General features: G+C 39.9%; 1 protein-coding gene across 4 annotated transcripts in view; it reads right to left on the minus strand.

Annotated features, from left to right (window-relative positions):
- The window catches only part of RAP1A (RAP1A, member of RAS oncogene family), a 69,490-nt gene that overhangs the window by 15,704 nt on the left and 35,062 nt on the right, over positions 1–18,724 (minus strand). For all 4 annotated transcript variants that reach the window (XM_066352446.1, XM_066352447.1, XM_066352449.1 and 1 more), the window contains exon 2: positions 739–822. In XM_066352446.1, coding sequence (XP_066208543.1) covers positions 739–795 — 57 coding nt within the window. In that variant the 5' untranslated portion in view covers positions 796–822. The remainder of the gene's footprint in view (positions 1–738; positions 823–18,724) is intronic.

Consider the following 18,724-nt stretch of genomic DNA (forward strand, 5'->3'; position numbering starts at 1 on the left):
AAGTGCTCTCTTTAAAACATACATGCAATTCTGCTGCCCCTCCCCCCAAATCCTATCTTCAATGGCTTCTCACTGTCACTAGGAATAAGTTCTAAGTTCCCATAAGGTCTTTAAGTCCTGGTCTGGCCCCTGCCTCTCTCACCTCATTTTCCTCCAATTTCACCCTTGTCCATTCCTGCCCCAGCAATTGTGACCTTTCTCTTAGTTGTTTAAATGCTAATTTAGGTTCACTTATCACAGGGGCCTATCTGTACTTTACCTTCCAAGTATCTCCCTTGCAATTATAATTAAGTGGTCCTCTAATTGTGCCTTTATCACATCTCCCCAGATGATGTAAACTCTACAGGGGCTTGGGACGATCTGTGTTCACTGTTACAATACCAGAGCCCAAGGCTGCAAAAGCTCAACATTTACTAAATAAATACCGCATGCAGACAAAACATCATCTTTACACTACTTAAGTCTGGGGTGGGGGTAGGGTTGGCTTACTCCACTGGTATCTGTAATAATCATTGGAATGCGAATTCCTTAAAAATTAAAGCAAAAGAATGAATGAGCCACCATTAGAAAACCATCATCCCTGGTTACTGAGAGAATCCCTGTCCCCTCTGGACCACATATAAGTGTATAAAAAATACTGCCACCTTTTCTCTTTAGTGACTTGAGGTTTCAAGGCAAGAAAACATCAATGTCCTTCTTGTATTAGACTAAGGAGTTATAGTTAGGTGGCTAACTTACCAGAGCAGACTTCCCCACGCCTCCTGAACCAAGGACCACTAGCTTGTACTCACGCATGATGTGGTCTGTTTAAATACTGACAATCTGGAAAAATAAAAATAAAAAAATTACTACATATGCTAAGATTTACATTAGAATGTACAATTGTTACATGAAATAATGTTAGATTTTGTTTCTGTTTGCTTTTCCCCTAAGACAGTGGTAGTCAACCTTTTTATACCTCCCGCCCACTTTTGTATCTCTGTTAGTAGTAAAATTTTCTAACCGCCCACAGGTTCCACAGTAACGGTGATTTATAAAGTAGGGAAGTAACTTTACTTTATAAAATTTATAAAGCAGAGTTACAGCAAGTTAAAGCATATAATAATAATTATATGCTTAAAGTTTCCAAGTACTTTATGTTGGATTTTCGCTAAGTTTGGCAGAATAAATCTTTATAAAACAACTTACTATAGTGAAATCTATCTTTTTATTTATACTTTGGTTGCTCTGCTACCGCCCACCATGAAAGCTGGAGCGCCCCCTAGTGGGCGGTAGGGGCCAGGTTGACCACCACTGCCCTAAGACATCAAAGCGAAGACAGAAGCTACATAGTAAAACCATGCAGATTTTAACATAAATTTATAGTAGTGCCAAGCATTTTAATTCATTACAGATCATCTCTGACTACTATCAATTATTAGCCTGTTCATGTTACTTCAAGAGTGTTTGATCAGAAAATAAGATTAAAACTAGCAGTTTTAAGTAGTTATAAACTCAATTATTTATGAAGCTATCATTTAAACAACTTCTACACTTTTTAATGTTTACTCATGACCTTTAATATAATGTACATGCTATTAATTTGCTTGAAATATCATATACTAATTTGTTCACATTATTGTGCTACAGCTAAACTATGTAAAATGTTACCTAGAAAATTATTAGGATATGAATGGGAGATTAGGGATGACATTGTTAGAGCTTAATATATAGGTAGGTATTAGTAATATATTCCACAAGGCCCAAATTGTTAGAGAAAAATATATAGGAACTTTATTTTTTATCTCCATGATTGTCTTAAAAGGTAAAAAGGCGGCCCTGGACGGTTGGCTCAGTGGTAGAACATCGGCCTGGCAGTAGATGTCCCAGGTTTGATTCCTAGTCAAGGCACACAGGAGAAGCGACCATCTGCTTCTCCATCCCTCAACACTTCCTTCTCTCTTTCTCTCTCTCTCTTCCCCTACTGCAGCCATGGCTTGGATGGAGCAAGCTGGCCCTGGGTGCTGAGGGTGGCTCCATGGTCTCGCCTCAGGCGCTAAAGTAGCTCAGTTGTTGAGCAATGGAGCAACAACCCCAGATGGGCAGAGCATCGCCCCACAGGGGGCTTTCCGGGTGGATCCCGGTCAGGGTACATGTGGGAGTCTGTCTCTCTGTCTCTCTGTCTCTCTGCCTCCCTGCTTCTCACTTAAGAAAAAAAAAAAAAAGAAAAGGTAAAAAGGCAGGAAAGAATTTCCAATGGCCATGATGGAATATGTAAGCATGAGCTTTCCGTCCTACAATAACAGCTAAAATTCCAGACAAAATACATAAGAATAACTGTTTTCAGACGCTGGTTGTAAGCAATGTAAAATGCACAACTGTCCATAGCATCCAATAAAAAAATTAGTAGCTATCTGAAGAAGAAAGAAAATGTGAACTGAAATCAGGGTGAAATGAGTCAGCTGTAACAATACCAGACATGAGATAATATAATAAGGACTCAAACTGCTACTATAAATATGCTCAAGGATTTAAAGGAAAATATGAGAGAAATGGCAGAAAATACAAAAGAACCAAAATGAACTTCTAGTGTTCAAAAATAATATCTGCAATGGAAATATCACTGGCTGGGATTAATAGTATATTAAATACTGCAGAAGGAAAGTTCAGAGAACTAAGGTACAGATATAAAAAAAGTGATGAGGAAGGTAAAGACGGAGTTGAAGGGGAAAGGGAGAGGGAGAGAGAAGTAAAATAAAAGAAAGAGAACCACAGGACAATATCAAGCTATCAAAAATATTTTCCAAGTTTGGTAATATAAACAAACAGATTTAAGAAACGTAGTGAACCCTCTTCTCAGATTAAATACAATTTTAAGAAAATATGTAGATTTTTGAGAGGCTATGCAAGACAGAAGAAAAGAAACCATTTTTAGACTGCTTAAAGAAAAAAGTGGTCAACCTAGAATGCTAAATACAACGAACATATTCTTCAAAAATGAAAGTAAAATATATTTTTCAGATTAAAAAAAAAAGCTGGGGGAAAAACCTCACCAGCACATATGATAAAAAGCAAAGGAAACTGTTGGGTGGAAGGAAACACCGAGAAAGGACTCAGACCCACATAAAGAACAGACCAATGGGCGCAACAGGGATGAGTCTCAAAAACACACTCAGCAACATAAGGCAGACACGTAGTGAATACCATACGATTCCACTTATATAAAATTCTAGCAGAGATTAAGCTATAGTGCCAGGAAGCTGCTCAGGACCAGCGGTGTCAGGATGGGGGTGATGACAACCAAGGAGCATAAGAAAACTCTTTGGGGTGACAAAAATGTGGTGGGGGTTACATGGGTGCATACATTTACCAAACTTATTGAATTGTACACTTAAAATAGGTACATTTTATTACATGTAAGTTATAGATCAATAGAATTAAGAATATTCCATTGGAATGCCAATCACATAAGTAGTGTTATCAACTAAACTGCATCCCTGCAAACTCTTATATTAGAAACCTCCCCCTAATGCGATGGATGGCTTTAGGAGGTGGGGCCTAATGTGATGGATGGCTTCAGGAGGTGGGGCCCAGTGCCTTGATCTTGGATGTCCCGGTCTCCAGAACTGTGAAAAATAAACTTGCTTAAGCGTGCTCGGCCATGGTCATTTGTTAAGAGCAGCCCACACTGATTGAGTGACACAGTCAAGATAAACGAGTAGCTGCAACAGACACGATGGCAAGTATGACTTGTTCTGCATCAGCCTTACCAGGCTCCTCCCAGGTATTGGCCCTGTACCGAGTGCCAGGGACACAAAAATCAAAAGCACATGTTTCCCATCCTCGAGTAGCTCACAGAGGAAGAAGAAAACAAATTGCTACCACATGAAGGGAGCAAAGTTATTACAGAGACGAAAATAAAAGGGTGGGGAGGGAGGGAGGAGCAGAGTAGTTTTTCAGTGCAAGTTGCATAACTGAATTGGAACGCTCCAGGTATGTAGGGAAGGGCCGTGTAAGCAGAAGGAACGGCTCGAGCAAATACTCTACACACCATAGAATACTGGAGATCCAGGGAGGACCGCACAGCCCTGTGTGGCTGCAACACAGGGTTTCAAAAGGTCTGAAAAACGAGGCCGGGCATCGACATGGGGTAATGCTTGCAAAGGCATCTGCCATGTCTGAGAGTTTACATCTTACCTGGTAAGCAATGCGGGGAAAACAGTGGTTTTTTAGAAAGGTAATATAGTGAGACACATACGCTGGAAAGATAAACAGCACATGAACTGCACTGACAGAAGGAGGGAGGACCTAGAGGCAGGGAGAGCAGTTAGGAAGTGCCTGGAATAGCTCAGGGGGACAGGACAGAGGCCTGCAAGCGGCACCTGGGCTGCAGAGGGAGCAGTGCTTTCTGAAGGTCGACCTGCAAGGACTTGCAGCTGATTACAGGTTATGAGTAAGGACAGTGGATGATAACTCCTAGATTTCTAGCTTGGACAAATTAGGTGGTCTGGTAATACACCTCCCTCCCCAGACAGGACAAAAGAAGAAAAAAAAAATGCAAGTTAGTACTTTCTTCCAAAAATTCAGTTTGAGATTCCTATGGGAAAACAGGTAGATAAGTCAGACATTTAAAAATCCAAGTCTGGCCTGACCAGGCAGTGGCGCAGTGGATACAGCGTTGGACTGGGACGTGGAGGAGCCAGGCTTGAAACCCTGAGATTGCCGGCTTGACCGTGGGCTCATCTGGTTTGAGCAAGGGGTTACTCACTCTGCTGTAGCCCCAGGTCAAGGCGCATGAGAGAGCAATCAATGAACAACTAAGGTGCCGCAACAAAGAATCGATGCTTCTCATCTCTCTCCCTTCCTGTCTGTCCGTATCTGTCCCTCTGTCACACACACACACACAAAAATCCGAGTCTGGAAGCTGGGTAGAAACCAGTGGGCTAGAGGTACAGACTCAGGAAGTGTTGTGAAGATGGTAGCGGAAACCATCACAGATGATCAAATAAGGAGCATTTACTTGTGAACACAGAAGGCTAAGGACTGAGCCCTGAAAACCAGCCACATTTTACTACATGGATGGACAAAAACCAGAGGAGAACGTGAACTGGGAGAGGTATATGCTGGTCACTAGTCATCCTGTACCTCTATGTGTATCAGGTGATTCTCGTCATTTCTATGAAAAAAAAATACTGACTATTAAACACCGAGCATGTATTTCACCCAGACCATCCCCATATCCGGAGCTCCCTTTCCAGGCCACAAGTGATTCTGAGTCTGAGGATTACTGTCATTTTAACAAGATGTGATTTCATTCAATGTGTATCTTTCAGGAGGGAATCCTAATATAGCAAGGCTCGTTTATACCTCCCCAAATGCCTCCCGGGGCAAGGGGACGGGAGAGCAGTCAGACACGGCCAAAGTATTCTGAGTATTCTACAACAATAAAATATTTGGGCCTTGTTCCTCAACTCAAGTGGCAAGATATTCAATTTCTATTTTTCACATATACTTTATGTACAGAAAATTATTTTCTTTATATATAACAAATATGATGGCTTACAAATGTAAAAAAGGTCTGTATGCACACATGCAAATAAAAGAATGTATAGGTCAGATAAGAAAACACACACACAAAATAAGAAATAATGTGAATTAATATTTTCTTTTTAAAGGGGGTAGTTCTAACTCGTTACTGCCAAGTTAGAAAACCAGTATGTTCTTCCAAGCAAACCCTATGCCTTTTTATGGAAATTTCTTGTGCCTGCGCTCCCAACACAGCACCAGAAAATTTCCCACTCTGGGTAAGAGTCCCTAGACAAATAAGGAAGACAAGAATAAACATCATACTATGTTTAAATTTTAAGTCCATCTTGAGTCCCTAACATTATGGTCCAAAGTTCTAGCAGCAATTTTTTCATTCTTCCTTGAGCAAAAGTACTTCTATTAACTTCAAAAATAACACAAAACTTGATCATTTTTGTGACACAAATTATCCCAACTTTGTTTCTGTTCTTAAATATGTAAACTAGGTAATTATAAGATAAAATAGTGTTAGCAAAACTAAACATACAAAACAAAATTTATTAAAGAAAGCTTACTGTGAGAAGGAATTTGAAAGAAAAATTTTTTTACATTATAAAACACTGAAGGCAGTTTCTTAACAAGCTGTTATTTTGTTGGTTATATTTAAATATTTGTAGAAGCCTTGAGTATTTTATAACTTACAACAACAACATGCTGGGGGGTAGGGGGTGCTGAATAAATATGAAAACTTGGTTAAGATTTAACTTTCTGAAATAAATAACAGTGTTCTTCACAGTGCATCACATCATAACAGAAGTACAACATTTTCTGTATGTAACATGAAATCACATTATTTTTCTCATTGAGAGAATATTCTTCATACTTTCTTCTCTTTCTTCCCAAGACTAGCACTTTGGGTGGAACCTACACTTCACTTTCTCCTCTGGTTTCTTGTCCATCCATGTAGTAAAATGTGGTTGGTTCTCAGGGCTCAGTCCTTAGCCTTCTGTGTTCATGAATAAATGCTCCTTGTTTGATCATCTGCTATGGTTTCCACTAGCATCTTCACAACAACTGCTGAGGGACAATGATGAGGCATAATGTCCCTATAAACAAAGTTTATAAACTAGTCCTCACACCCTTAAAACCAGGGCACAGTCCAGCAGCACCTCCCACCCTCCCACATGGAAGGAGATGAACTCCCGTAAGCAGAAAGGCCGGGATGGAGTCCCAACAGGAGCAGACAATTAACCACAGATTTGAAGAAAATAATTTGACAGAGCCAATAAAGTCAACAAACAGAAACAAAATTCAAAGAAAACAGAGTTAAGAAGGCCTATAAAAGACTGTAAAGTAAAGGTAATATCCTTAAAGAAATTAGTGAAAGAAACGGGAAAACTTCGGAAATAAAATATGACTAACTGAAAAAGTTCAGTCAATGGGCTGCAGAGAAAAATGGACCCAGCTGAAGTCTGTGAACCAATATGCTGAACCCACCCAAAAAATGCAAAAGAACCAAGAGAGAATGTGTGGAAAGAGGTAAAGGGATAAATCCCAAGTTCTGCCACGTAGCTGAGAGTAAGTCTAGAAATCGAACAGAAAAACCAAAGAAATAACAGAAGAACATTTCCAGAGGTAAATTAAGAAAGTTAGGAATCTTCAGATTTAAAGTGCCCAGTAAATGCAATCATCATCATCACTGTCATCATCATCATAATTGAGATTCCAACTAAAAATACTGTAGTTGAAATCTCAAACCACTAAAAGTGAAGACAAAAATCTTAAAAAGTTTGAGAGAAACGATCTATTCCACTCCCTTCGAATACGGGAGGGTTTAGTAAACAAAAAGCAGAGGTGCCGCTGTCTGACTTGTCAAGCTGCCCTGAAGCTGCCCGTGGTTTCCCCAGAGCCATGAATAAAGAAGCCTTCCAGCCCTGGTGGGTTGTTCAATGGATAGTGTCATCTCAGGGTGCTGGGGTTGCAGGTTCAATCCCTGGTCGGGGCACACACAAGAAGCAACCAATGAGTGCACAACTAAATTCAACAACTAAGTGGAACAAGTTTTATGCTTCTCTCTCTCTTTCTCCCTTTACCCTTGTTTTCTTCCCCACCTCAAATCAATGGGGGTGGGGGGGGGACGACTTCAAGATGATCCCAGGCAGCCACCAGCTGACTACAGCACTCTGAAAGACCTCAGGCCAGATCCGCCCAGCTGAGCCACTGCCCAACTCCAGGGTTAGGAAACTCGGAGTGACAATACATGGTTACTGTTTTAAACCACTACATTCTGGAATGGTTTAATAACTAAAAACAACAGGAAAAAAGAAAGAAACAAAGAACAGATGGACAAATGGAAAATAAACAGAAAGATGTCAGGGTATCCACATATATCAGTAATGACATTAATAAATATTCAATAGGAAAAACTAAAAATTAAAACATATGGCAAAATATATAAAGCAAAAGTTGACAAAACTGAAGGGAAAGCTAGACAAATACACAATCATGGTTAAATTTTAACATTTAACCCAATAGATATATATAGAACACCACACCCAACAACTGCAAATTACACATTTTTTTCAAGTACCCGTGGATCATTTACTAGAACAGACCCTGCTGGGCCACAGATCAGGTCTCAGCAAATGTCAACAACTGAAACCACACAGTGTCTATTTTAACAGTCATGCAATTGAACTAGAAATCAATACAAAAATTACACTAATCTCAAAATGTCTGTAAGTTAAACATAATCATAAATAATACAAACAATAAGAACTAAATGATAAAAATGCATATAAAAATTACTGGAGTCAGTCATCTAAAAAAAGATACTAGAACAAGAAATCATGGCAAGCAAAGAAACCAGTAAAAATTATAACTAGAAATCAAATTATCACTGTAAAACATACAAAATCTGGAAATAAAACTCCATAATTATCTCAACATTTTGGTCTGGAAGGAGTTAGAAAGTAAACTTATGTTAAAGCTTTACTCTTGCTTGGCAAAAGAATAAGGATATTGGATCTCTATATATACACATTGAAAAAATATAAATCTAAATGTGAAAGATGTAATGTCAACAACTGAATTTTATATAACCTAAAAATCACTAAAGGAAAAATGGGCAAAGAAAACTTGACCAATTCTACCAAAGTGAGAAAATAAAAAATTAACAACATTAAAGGTAAACAAAAGTAATAATTAGACAACAGATTAGTAGTCTCATTACAATAAAAGAGGTCCTCCCTTCTAAATCTTAACTCTAAACCACAAATGATAAAAGCTTAAGATTTAAAAAAGAATACATTTAATTGATGTGTAGCAAATCTTGTAACGTTGTAATGACTAGCTTGTTTTGTCTTTTCTCATTTTAAATACTGACTATGCCTGAACTACAGCAAGTGTTTCTTTTGTGGCAAGTCACTCTAAAGAGACATCTCCAGACATGGTGGCCCATGCAGCCCTTTCAAATGTACCCTCACAAACAGTCCATTCCGTTTCTGGGTAGCCTAGTGCAGGGGTCAGGAACCTATGGCTTGAGAGCCAGATGTGGCTCTTTTGATGGCTGCATCTGGCTTGCAGACAAATCTTTAATTAAAAAAATAATAATGTTAAAAATATAAAACATTGCCCTGGCCGGTTGGCTCAGCGGTAGAGCGTCGGCCTAGCGTGCGGAGGACCCAGGTTCGATTCCCGGCCAGGGCATACAGGAGAAGCGCCCATTTGCTTCTCCACCCCTCCGCCGCGCCTTCCTCTCTGTCTCTCTCTTCCCCTCCCGCAGCTAAGGCTCCACTGGAGCAAAAATGGCCCGGGCGCTGGGGATGGCTCTGTGGCCTCTGCCTCAGGCGCTAGAGTGGCTCTGGTCGCAACATGGTGACGCCCAGGATGGGCAGAGCATCGCCCCCTGGTGGGCAGAGCGTCGCCCCATGGTGGGCGTGCCGGGTGGATCCCGGTCGGGCGCATGCGGGAGTCTGTCTGACTGTCTCTCCCCGTTTCCAGCTTCAGAAAAAAAAATAAAAAAATAAAAAAAATAAAACATTCTCATGTATTATAATCCATTCATTTCCTACCGCTCATGTTTATGGTTGCGGGTGGCTGGAGCCAATCACAGCTGTCCTCCGGGACAACACCAAATTTTTATTGGATAATGCGTAAAGTACATGGGTCATTGTATGGCTCTCATGGAAAATCTGGCCTAGTGGTTAGAATGCTCTTCACATTGCTCTATTCCTTTGTAGTGGCCACTTACTGGATCTCTGCCCTTGGATGCCACACAGAATAGAGAGAATCCATCTTCCAGTCTATCTTCTTTCAAATATTTGAAGACAGTTATAAACCCCACCCCAATACCTTCTTTTTCAATAAGCAGTTCTATTTCTTTTTCCAAATGATGAAGTTTCAAATTCTGTGCTCATTCTGGTCTCCTCTGCAGAAGCTTTATTTCTTGTTCTCATAAAATAAAATTAATATATGCTAATAAGAGACCCTACTGTGACTTAAACAAAATTCAAGTATTTTTTCCCTCTCATGTGACAGCTGGAAGGGACAGCTTAACAGTCTGACGGAGCTCAACCCTTCCTTACATCCTGTTGCTCTGTCCTCCTTAGAGTACTGTCGTCTTCCACAAGGCCAAAAATAGTCCCCATCGTGTCCGTGTTCCAGTCCACAGGAAGGAAAAGGAAAGGAAGGAAGGGGATACCCCTTTCCTCTTAGAGCACAATCTATAAAGTTAAAACCTATGCACAAACAACTTTCACTTGCATCCAAATTGCCACGCCTGTCATAATCAAACCTTACTGTAACAGAGACAGCAAGCTGGAAGCCGTGGCTGGCCAGCATCAGCCAGTGAATCCACCCAGTGCTTAGAGAACTGAATCAAAGAAATTCAGTTTTCAATTTTCATTTTTTCCTCTTACATATTTTCCAGCCTGTCTCTTTATTTTGGTTAATTTATTTTTCAGATCATCTGCCAGTATACTAATTCTCTGGTCTTATCTATTATTAAACCTATCTACTTATTGAGTTTTAAATTATTTATATTTTTCATTCCTAGAAGTTCTCTTTCTCATAAGCAATACAGTGAAAATTTTAAAACTCTGAACACTTAAGGTGCCTCTTGTCTGACTAGAATCCTGCTCTGGCACTAATTTTTCCTCCTAAATGCGGAATATTGGGAATACATCTAATTAACAAAAGAAGAAAGAATATCAGTGTCCAAAAATATCCCACACTCTGTGCTGTTGGGTAGAACATGTGCCCTTGGATTCATGAGCTGACAAAACAAAGAGTGGAGCCTATTTTAGCAGCACAGCATAGTAAATCCTCAACAAGGTCATCACAGGGAACCCTTCCTACATGTATTACTAGCTACTTAGTAACATGAATATTCTTTAGCAACTGTTATCATCACAGACAAATAAAGACATTTGAAAACCATGAAGAAAATTTTATAGTCAGTGACTAATACTTTCTAGGTTGACAAAAATGTTTCTTCCTCAAAAGGTAAGGTTTGCCCTGGCCGGTTGGCTCAGCAGTAGAGCGTCGGCCTGGCGTGCAGGGGACCCGGGTTCGATTCCCAGCCAGGGCACATAGGAGAAGCGCCCCTTTGCTTCTCCACCCCCACCCCCTCCTTCTTCTCTGTCTCTCTCTTCCCCTCCCACAGACAAGGCTCCACTGGAGCAAAGATGGCCCGGGCGCTGGGGATGGCTCCTTCGCCTCTGCCCCAGGCGCTGGAGTGGCTCTGGTCGCAGCAGAGCGACGCCCCGGAGGGGCAGAGCATTGCCCCCTGGTGGGCAGAGCGTTGCCCCTGGTGGGCGTGCCGGGTGGATCATGGTCGGGCGTATGCGGGAGTCTGTCTGACTGTCTCTTCCCGTTTCCAGCTTCAGAAAAGAAAAAAAAAAAAAAAAAAAAGGTAAGGTTTACTGAGCCCTGGCTGGTGGTACAGTGGATCGAGTGTCATCCCAGAGCTCACCAGTTCGATCCCGGGGTCACCAGCTCAAACCCACAGCTGCAGGCCTGATCTCAAGGTTGCCAGTTCAAGCCCTGGTCAGGTCATTATGAGAAGCAATCAATGGGTGCACAACTACATGGAATAACGAGACGATGCTTCCTTTTTCTCTGCCTGCCCTTGCTTCTTCTCTCTCAAAAATCATTCAGGCCTTGGCCAGATAGCTTGATTGGTTAGAGCTTTGTCCTGAAGCACAGAGGTTGCCAGTTTGATCTCCTGTCATGGCACAAACAAGAACAGATTAATGTTCCAATCTCTCTCTCCTCCTTCCTTTCTCGCTGAAATCAACAAATAAAAATTAGCCGGACCGGTGCTGATGCAGTGGATAGGGCACTGACCTGGGATACTGAGGTCCCAGGTTCAAAACCCCAAGGTCACTAACACAATGATCCCATGGTCGCTGGCTTAAAGCCCAAGGTCACTGGCTTGGCTGGAGCCCCTGCCCTACATCAAGGCACGTATGAGAAACAATCAATGAACAATTAAAGAGATGCAACTATGAGTTGATGCTTCTCATCTCTCTCCCTTCCTGTTTGTCTCTTACTAAAATACATAAATACATAAATAAATATTTTAAAAAGCACTGGGAGGAAAAAATAAGGTTTACTAATTTATACCCAGCATAGCCATGTATATCAATTCTAGACTCTTTTCTTATCTTTTTTCCAAGTGAGAGGAGAGGAGATAGAGACTCCCACATGCGCCCCAACTGGGATCCACCTGGTAACCTCCTGTCTGGGGCCATGCTCGCAACCGAGCTATTTTTAGTGCCTGAAGCAGAGGCTCCATGGAGCCATCCTCAGTGCCCAGGGCCAATATACTTGAACCAATAGAGCTATGGCTGCAGGAAAGAAAAAAAGAGAGATAGAGATAGAGACAGAGAGAAAGAAAAGGGGGAGGAGGAGAGGTAGAGAAGCAGATGGGCACTTCTCTTGTGTGCTCTGACCAGGAATTGAACCCAGGACAACCACACACCAGGTCAATGCTCTACCACAGAGCCAGGGCCTCTTGATACATTTCACTGACTCCAACATCAGTCTCTCAAAGGCACTGCCTCGCAAATTATATAATCATAATTTTAAACTTTAACACGAAACACAAAACCAAGCCATAGCTCAAGTATAAATTTAGAATAATTTCTAAAGCAAAAGGGCATAATTGTCACTGAATTTCTTAAACCTTTATTCTTTAAAGACTACGTCATTTCTTAAAATGGGCTAAAATGCTATGACCTCTCCTAGAAGGGAAAGTAAAATGATGTGGCCAATAGCAACTAGATTTTATATAACATTTTATCATTTACAAAGATCTTTCCCTTTATATTTTTCGGTTTATTAAAATCAAAACTGTTGTCCTGATACGCCAAGGTTGAAGGTTTAATCCCCATTGAGGGCACATACTAGAATCAACCAATGAATGCATAAATAAGTAGAACAAATCAGTGTTTCAGTCTCTCTCCCTTCTTCTCTCTCTCTAAAATCAGTCAATCAATAAATTTCTTTTTAAATTTGAAAAGGCTTTAAAATCAAAACTATATAGCATCACCTTCATTATAAAGATGAGAAAACCATACAAAGTTTAAGTTGATTAAATGACTTGGTAAAAAGTAACTAGGAGGCTGTGCCTCCTGATTTTCAATGCCATTTCATTTTCAATGTAGTATGCTTTGCTATATAACAACAATAACACCATACATTTACTGAGAACTTACCACATTTCAGGCACTGTTATAATAAGACCTCACAAAATGCTTATGAGGTAGGTACTAGTAATTTGCCCAAGCTGCATGCTAACCTGCCCTTACTAATATATGTACACAGAAATTTGTATATGCATATCTCCTTCCCTTGAGGAATAAGGGGATCTGGAAAGAAGAGAGATTTTTCACTGTATGCCTTGCATGAATTTCTTAAAGGTCAGGCAGAGGACGGGCGTGCAGTAGAGGGAATTCTAATAGACATGAAATTCCATTTAAAAAGGCACAAATTCAAGAGGATAACATGTCTAATAAAAATTACTTTAAAAGTCTAGGTAGCTTGAGCATTTACAGTGAAAAGCAGGGAAAGGAATAAGGACAGATGTGGCTCCTACAGCAAGCTAACAAGCTGCCGAAGTCCCTGTATGACAGATCTCCTAAGAGCTTGAAACTTTCCCATCAGAGACAGAAAGCCTCCTGAGGTTTTTGACCAGAGAATCTGAGGGGGGGAAAGAACTACAGAATTGTATAGCTGGAACAAAGGCATGAGAAACTGGAGTATAGAGACCAGCCAGGTGGCCTGAAACAGAATGAGGACTAATCTTTCTGTAAGGGACACAGTTCAGCCATGTGGCTGTGCCCATTAAATGAGATAATGCAAATACAGCACTCAGCACAGTGTCTGGCAAATATTACCCACTGAAGAAATAACTAGTAATATCAATACTTCACTTCTGTAAATAGTGTTCCTGGTGTGGTGAGAAAAACTGTGGAGAGGTCATGTAAAACAAGTGTGGACAGCACTATAGGACTAGAAACCGCAAAGCCAGAGCCACAGCATGATAACGTGTATTGATTTTGAGCCTTACTGAACTGAATGGTCCCCAGTTCTTGAAAAGCATAAACACAAAAACGGAAGTAGAGACCCAGCAACCCAAATGAACAGCCCCTGACTGAAAGGGAATATATTTCTGCTGGCATATCTGGATCCAACACCACGCTTTCTGAGAGTCTGGTGGGAAGGGCTGTGAACACTCTGCTATCAAGTACCGTATTTTTCACTCCATAAGACGCACTTTTCTTCCCCTAAAAGTGGAGGGGAAAATGCCAGTGCATCTTATGGAGTGAAAAATACAGTATTTTATTAAATATTTTAACACACCATTTGGTTCAGAATATTTTTTTTCTTATTTTCCTCCTTAAAACCATAGGTGTGTCTTATGGTTAGACGCATCTTATGTAGTGAAAAATGCAGTACTGTACTACCTGTGTTACATGAACGTGGACTTGGAGTAGTTGTAAATGTATACTTCAAATTCAAGGGAAACCACTAAAATATATGTGTGTATGTGTGTGTGTGTTTAATTGATATGGTAAGAGAGGAGAAAAAAAGGTCATATAAAATGTTCAATTAAAACCAGAAGGCATCAGAAATACCAAGAAGACAAAACAAAACAAAGCAAAACAGAAAAACAAAGGCAACGAATAGAAAACAGTTAACAACTGTCTGACCAGTTGTAATGCTAGGTGGTAGCGCTATGGACACAGTGTCCACCTGGGACGCTGAGGATCCAGGCTTGAAACTCAAGGTTGCCAGCTTGAGCACGGGATCATAGACATGACCCCATGATCGCTGGCTTAAGCATGGGATCATAGACATGACCCCATGATCACTGGCTTGAGCACGGGATCATAGACATGACCCCATGATCGCTGGCTTGAGCATGGGATCATAGACATGACCCCATGATCACTGGCTTGAGCACGGGATCATAGACATGACTCCATGATTGCTGGCTTGAGCACGGGATCATAGACATGACCCCATGATCGCTGGCTTGAGACCCCAGACAAGGCACATATGAGAAGCAATCAATGAACTAAAGTGCCACAATCACATGCTGGTGCTTCTTATCTCTCTCCATTCCTGTCTGTCTCTGTTTCACTAAAAAAAAGCAAAAGCAAAGAAAAACAGTAACAACTGTGGCGAGTATTAATCCAACTATATCAGTGGTTGGCAAACTCATTAGTCAACAGAGCCAAATATCAACAGTACAACGACTGAAGTTTCTTTTGAGAGCCAAATTTTTTAAACTTAAACTATACAGGTAAGTACATTCCTTATCAAGGTAGCACCCACACATGGTATTTTGTGGAAGAGCCACTCTCAAGGGGCCAAAGAGCCGCATGTTGCTCACAAGCCGCAGTTTGCCAACCAGGGAACTATACCAATATCATTTTAAACATTAATGGTCTAAATTTTAGACACCAATTAAATTTAACACACCAATTAAAAGAAAGAAACTGTCAGTGTGGATAAAAAAAAAACTTAAAATCCAACTATATGTTGTGTATGAGAAATCCATTTTTTATATAAAGACACAGATAGATTAAATATAAATGGATAGAGCAAGACATATCCATGTTAATACTAATCAAAATAAAGCTGGAACAGCTATATTACTGGAACTTTCAAGAAAGCAGACTTTAAAGTAATAAAAAATTATCAGGGATAAAGTGTGGCATCACATACAAGAGGGTCAATTCTCTAAGAAGTCTCCAATCCTTCATGTGTACGTGCCTAACCACAGAGTGCCAAATACAGGAGGTCAAACCTGAGAGCACTACAAGGAGGAACAGATGAATCGGCCAGCACTATGGGAGACTTCAGTGCCGCTTTAGCAGTTACTGACAGATCCAACAGGCAGAAAATCAGTTAAGGACCAAGTTCAACTGAACATCCCATCAATCAATGGGATCTAATCGATATTTATAGATTACTTCACCCAACAACAACAAAATACACATTATTTTCAAATGCACATGAAACATTTAATAAGATAGACCACAATCCAAACTATAAAATATATCTCAATAAATTTAAAGGAATCAAATCATACAAAGCATGCTTTCTGACCACAGTGGCATTAGCTTAGAAATCAATAACAGAAAGACATCAAGAAAATCCCCAAATATCTGAAAACTAAATAATCTATGACTTAAAGAAGTCAAAAGGAAAATTAGTATTTTGAACAGAATGAGAAAAAAATGTAACATCAAAATCTGTAGAATAGAGAGCCCAGAAATCACCCTGTATATAGAAGAAGGTCAAATGATTTGACAGTGTGCTAATAACACTCAATGAGGAAAGGACAGTCTTTTCAACAAACAGTATTGGGAAAAGAGGATACTCATATGCACAAGAATTAATTTGAACCCTTACCTTACACTGTACACAAAAATTAATTCAAAATAGATCAAAGACCTAAACATAAAAACTGTAAAACTATTAGAAGATAAAAACAGGGAAAAGCTTCATGATACCGGATTTGGCAATGATTTCTCGAATATGACACAAAAGCATAAATAATAAAAAAAAATTAGCTAAGTAGAACTACATCAAAATTTAAAACTTTTGTGCATCAAAACATTATCAACAGAGTAAAAAGGCAACCCACAAAACTGGAGAAAATATTTGCATATCATATATCTGATAAGAGGTTAATATATAACCTACATGTGTACAGATAAAAATAAGTCTTACATCTCAACAAGAACAACAAAACAAATTTAAAAATGAGTAAATTGAGCCTGACCAGGCGGTGGCGCAATGGATAGAGCGTCGGATTGGGACACGGAAGACCCAGGTTCGAAATCACGAGGTCACCAGCTTGAGCCCAATGTCGCTGGCTTGAGCTATAGCCCCCCAGTCAAGGCACATATAAGAAAGCAATCAATCAACAACTAAGGTGTCGCAATAAAGAATTGATGCTTCTCATCTCTCTCCCTTCCTGTCTGTCTGTCCCTATCTGTCCCTCTGTCTCTGTCATTAAAAAATGAGTGAATTGAGTTGAACAACATTTCTCCAAAGATGATATACAAATGGCCCTGAGCACATAAAAAGATGCTTAAGATCACTATCTTTAGGGAACTGCAAACTAAAAACCACAATTAGATACCACTTCAAATCCATTAGGATGACTGTTAGTGAAATAAAACAAAACAAAACAAAACAAATGAAGAAATCAGAAAATAACAAGTGCTGGTAAGGGCATGGAGAAATTAGAACTCGTGCATACTGCTGGTGGGAATGTGGAAAACAGTATTATAAAGCGAATCACCATATCCAACAATTCTACATACTTCTGTGTATACACCCGAGAAAATTAAAAGCTAGGACTCACAAACGGATATTTGAAGTACACCCATCTTCACTGCAGCATTATTCACACAGGCCCAGTAGAAGCTGCATACTAAGTGGCCGTCAACAGATGAATGGATAAACAAAATGTGGTATACACATACAATGGAATATTATTCAGCCTTGAAAAGGAAAATTCTGACACATGCTACAGCATGGATGAACCTTCAGAACATTACAGCAGGTGAAACAAGTCAGCCACAAAAGGACAAATATTGTATGATTCCACTTAAAGTACCTAAAGTAGCCAATAGTCAAATTCATAGAGCATAATGGTTGCCACAAAACACAGAATGGTGGGGGGAGGGAGCAACAGGGAGTTAGTCTCTAATGAGTGAGTACAGTGGGCCAATTTGGGAAGACAAAAAAAGTTCTGCAGATGGATGGTACTGAGTGTTACAAAAATGTGAATGTACTTAATGCCACTTAACGGGACATTTAAAAATGATTAGAATTATGTGTATTTATCACAGTTTTTTAAAAAAATGTAATTCACCATATTAACTTTAAAAGAAAACATAGGTTAGAGGAGCCAATGGAAGACAAGAAGCAGCAACCAGTGAGGAAGGGGGAAAACTACTGTGGTTTCCTGGAACAAAGGGAAGAAACTTCCAGAGAAGAGGATGTGATCAACTGCTCCATGCTGCTGACAGAGTAAGATGACTGAGCACTGACCACGATCCAGATGTCACTGGAGACTTGAGCTCACTTCAATGGAAGAACCTAGAGGCAAAAGCCTGCCGCCCGCCAGCAATGGCTGGGAGTAAGAAATTGAAGTCGCATTACAGACAATTTTTTCTGAGGAGGTTGCTTAAAGAACAGAGAAATAAGGTGGCCACTACTACAAGGGAAAGAGGATTTGGGTTCAAGAGGGTTTTTCTTTCATTTGTTTTTACGATTGGTAGAAGTAGGTACACCATTGAAGAGCTACTCAGTAAGCGTCCAGAATGAACTACTTTTCTGTAGGTGAGTTTACCCCTGGACACGGTTGTACTTCTGAGTCTTGCTTTTCTTCTCTCCAAACATTACCTCACCATCTTTTCCCCAAGGTCACTAAAATGTTTAATAAAATTTTTAAACAAATAATCCCGCAATAAATATACAATGATTTAACTATCTTTTCTGCTGGATAATATCCAAATGTTATTACAGAAAATACTGCAATGAATCTTTGCACATACATTTTTATCTCAAGTTTTTTTCTCTTTGGGTTACACTCTCAGATGGATCATTACTAGATCTAAGATTAGAAACATATTTAAGGTTCTTCCTGAAACTTACCAGCTTTATCAATTTGCATTCCCATCAGGAA

Source organism: Saccopteryx leptura, chromosome 11, assembly GCF_036850995.1.
Source record: "Saccopteryx leptura isolate mSacLep1 chromosome 11, mSacLep1_pri_phased_curated, whole genome shotgun sequence".
In the NCBI taxonomy this organism is placed as follows: domain Eukaryota; kingdom Metazoa; phylum Chordata; class Mammalia; order Chiroptera; family Emballonuridae; genus Saccopteryx; species Saccopteryx leptura.